Source organism: Lathyrus oleraceus, chromosome 6 (genome assembly GCF_024323335.1).
Source record: "Lathyrus oleraceus cultivar Zhongwan6 chromosome 6, CAAS_Psat_ZW6_1.0, whole genome shotgun sequence".
Taxonomy (NCBI): Eukaryota; Viridiplantae; Streptophyta; class Magnoliopsida; order Fabales; family Fabaceae; genus Lathyrus; species Lathyrus oleraceus.
In genome coordinates, this window is record NC_066584.1 from 74,287,361 (window position 1) to 74,289,940 (window position 2,580).

The 2,580-nt window shown below is 31.0% G+C and overlaps 1 protein-coding gene across 1 annotated transcript; it reads left to right on the forward strand.

The window, feature by feature from the left end:
- The first annotated feature begins 1,112 nt into the window (after positions 1-1,112).
- On the forward strand, positions 1,113-2,326 carry LOC127091757 (histone H1-like). The gene is made up of 2 exons (XM_051030453.1): positions 1,113-1,503; positions 1,629-2,326. The coding sequence occupies exons 1-2, from the start codon at positions 1,351-1,353 to the stop codon at positions 2,142-2,144; spliced, it is 669 nt and encodes a 222-aa protein (XP_050886410.1). The 5' UTR covers positions 1,113-1,350; the 3' UTR covers positions 2,145-2,326.
- Positions 2,327-2,580: the final 254 nt, after the last annotated feature.

The window sequence follows — 2,580 nt, forward strand, 5'->3', positions numbered from 1 at the left end:
ATTTTTTTTCTTAAAAGGCTCTTGCATTTCAATTGTCTTAGGCTATGCATGTTTCTTTTGGTATTTTATTAATTGATATTATTATTATTATAAAAACCGTTAAAAACGGATTCAGATAAAATTAATATAAAAAAATATAAATAGTTGTTAATTTAATACTAAATAATAATAAGTTTTTAATACGTAAAATCAATTATTAATCATATGGCATTTTGCATTAAAATTAACATTTAAATCAAATAATATAAAAAAACTTAATAAATACATATTAACTAATAATAAAATAATTATTAATGATGTGACATTAATAATAAAAATACAACAAATTAATAATTAAAAAATATTAATTAAATTAAATACTAATCAATAAAAAGAAATTATTTTAACACAAGGATTGAAAAGAGAATTACTTAATAAATGTTTTCTTAGAACCTTAAAAAAAAATTTAGACCAAATAGATCAAATAGTCCTAAATAGATTTTTTTTTAAATTGTTCCTTTTTTAGTGTCATTTCAAAATTTAAAGTAGTATTGATTGTGGTTTTGTCAAAATTATCCATAATTATTTATTATATATATAGAGAGAAAAATCAAATAAATTAATAAAAAATTAAGGATAAAATAAAAAAAATAATCATTGTTTAAAAAATAACAACAATTATTAACTTTCTTGATAAAAAACATTTAACCGAAAAATAAAATGGACCTTCAAACTAAACTCAATAACTAGAAAGGTCTAATACACTTAACCATTGTTGTTGACAAAATGACTGTTATTTATTTTAAAACCATGATTAATTTGTTGTAATATTAAATTTGTGTGAATGAATGACAAACGAAACATATATGAGTAGCAACTGTGTTCTATAAAAACCCTAGTAATAACCCTGTGCATTGAAAGCCAAAATTCTCCCGGACCACTAATTAATTTTACAACATAAAATACTCATCAGAAAGCTCACAAAATTTTCTAAAGGTGTAAAAAAAACTCATGCAATTCCATGAACCACAGCTCAAGTTAGAACAGAATGAATCTAGCTTAAACAACTAAAACAATCAATCACCTCCCAAATTACATTATAACATTCCATCTTATTATTTATTCTCCACTAATCAATCAACAGAGACCGTCGATAGCATCCGCATCTAAAGGCTCAACTTCAAACAAGAAAAAAAACAATTAATCCTGGAAGGTTTCCCTGAACCAATAAGAATTAATTATCCAAATATTAACCCACTCACACTTCACTATTTAAACCATGCCATTCCCTTCATCTTTTATTTTCAATTCGCATTCTTGAAGTGTTTCGCAAGCATCAAATTATTTTCAATTCCTAACCCTTGAGTTTGCATGGCCACAAAAGAACCCATAGTGGAAACCGTTCCAAAACTAACCATACCCGAACCTCTAGCCTCGGAGAAACACAAACCAAAGGCTCAAGCAGAGAAGACCAAGAAAGCTTCCAAACCTCGAAGCCCTTCTTCTCATCCTTCCTACTCGGAGGTTTTGTTCAATTCAATTTCAATTCAATGTTTTATAATTCTTGCGTTTTATGTCACGGATTGTAGTTTCAATTGAATCTGATTTTGATTTTGATTTTGATTTTGATTTGTTTGATTGAATTGCAGATGATCAAAGATGCAATAGTGTCACTGAAGGAGAAGAACGGTTCTAGCCAATATGCGATTGCGAAATTCATCGAAGAGAAACAGAAACAGCTTCCTGCTAACTTCAAGAAGCTATTGCTCCAAAACTTGAAGAAGAACGTTGCTTCTGGAAAGCTTGCTAAGGTTAAAGGTTCATTCAAGCTTTCTCTCCCAACGCCCAAACCTAAGACCAAGCCAGTTGCAAAGGTGAAAACGTTGAAGGTTAAGCCAGGTGCAATACCAAAAGCTAAAGCTGCTGCCAAGGAAAAGATTGCTTCAAAGGCCAAAGCTGTAACCGCCAACCCCAAAGTTGCGGCTTCCAAGAGCAAAGCTTCTGTGAAACCTAAGCCGATTGAGAGGCTTGCAAAGGTTGCAAAAAAGACTCCGGGGAAGAAAGTAACTGTTGTGAAGAAATTTGCGGCAGTGAAGAGCGTGAAGGCTAAGAGCATTAAGTCTCCGGTAAAACAGGTTTTGACGAAGAGAGGGGGAAGGAAATGATCGCCGGAATCTTTCTAGTGTCTTGCAATATTTTGTTTTCTTTCATTACTATAGTTATATGTAATAGTAGTATATGAATATAGAAATATTTTCTGCTGTTAGTTTTCTTTCTGGCTATCCTAGATTTGTAAGAATAGTCTACAAAATGAAATAGAGAGAATTGCACTTTTCTTATAATGTCATTGAAATGTGTTGGTGTAATTTCTAACAATTCTGGTTAGTTGTTCTTGCAAGTCCAAAGCATCCAACACACAGCCGCTCAAAACTCGCATGAAATATTTGTCTTGAAACCTAACTGTTATCTGGAAAAAAAATTGCTAGAGGGTGTGGCAAGGATCCTCCTTCTTCTACCTAAATACCTAACCACGCATAACTGTTGAGCCAAACACAATAGTTTATAGGACAGTTCACTAATAGATGGTAAATCTCTTATTCT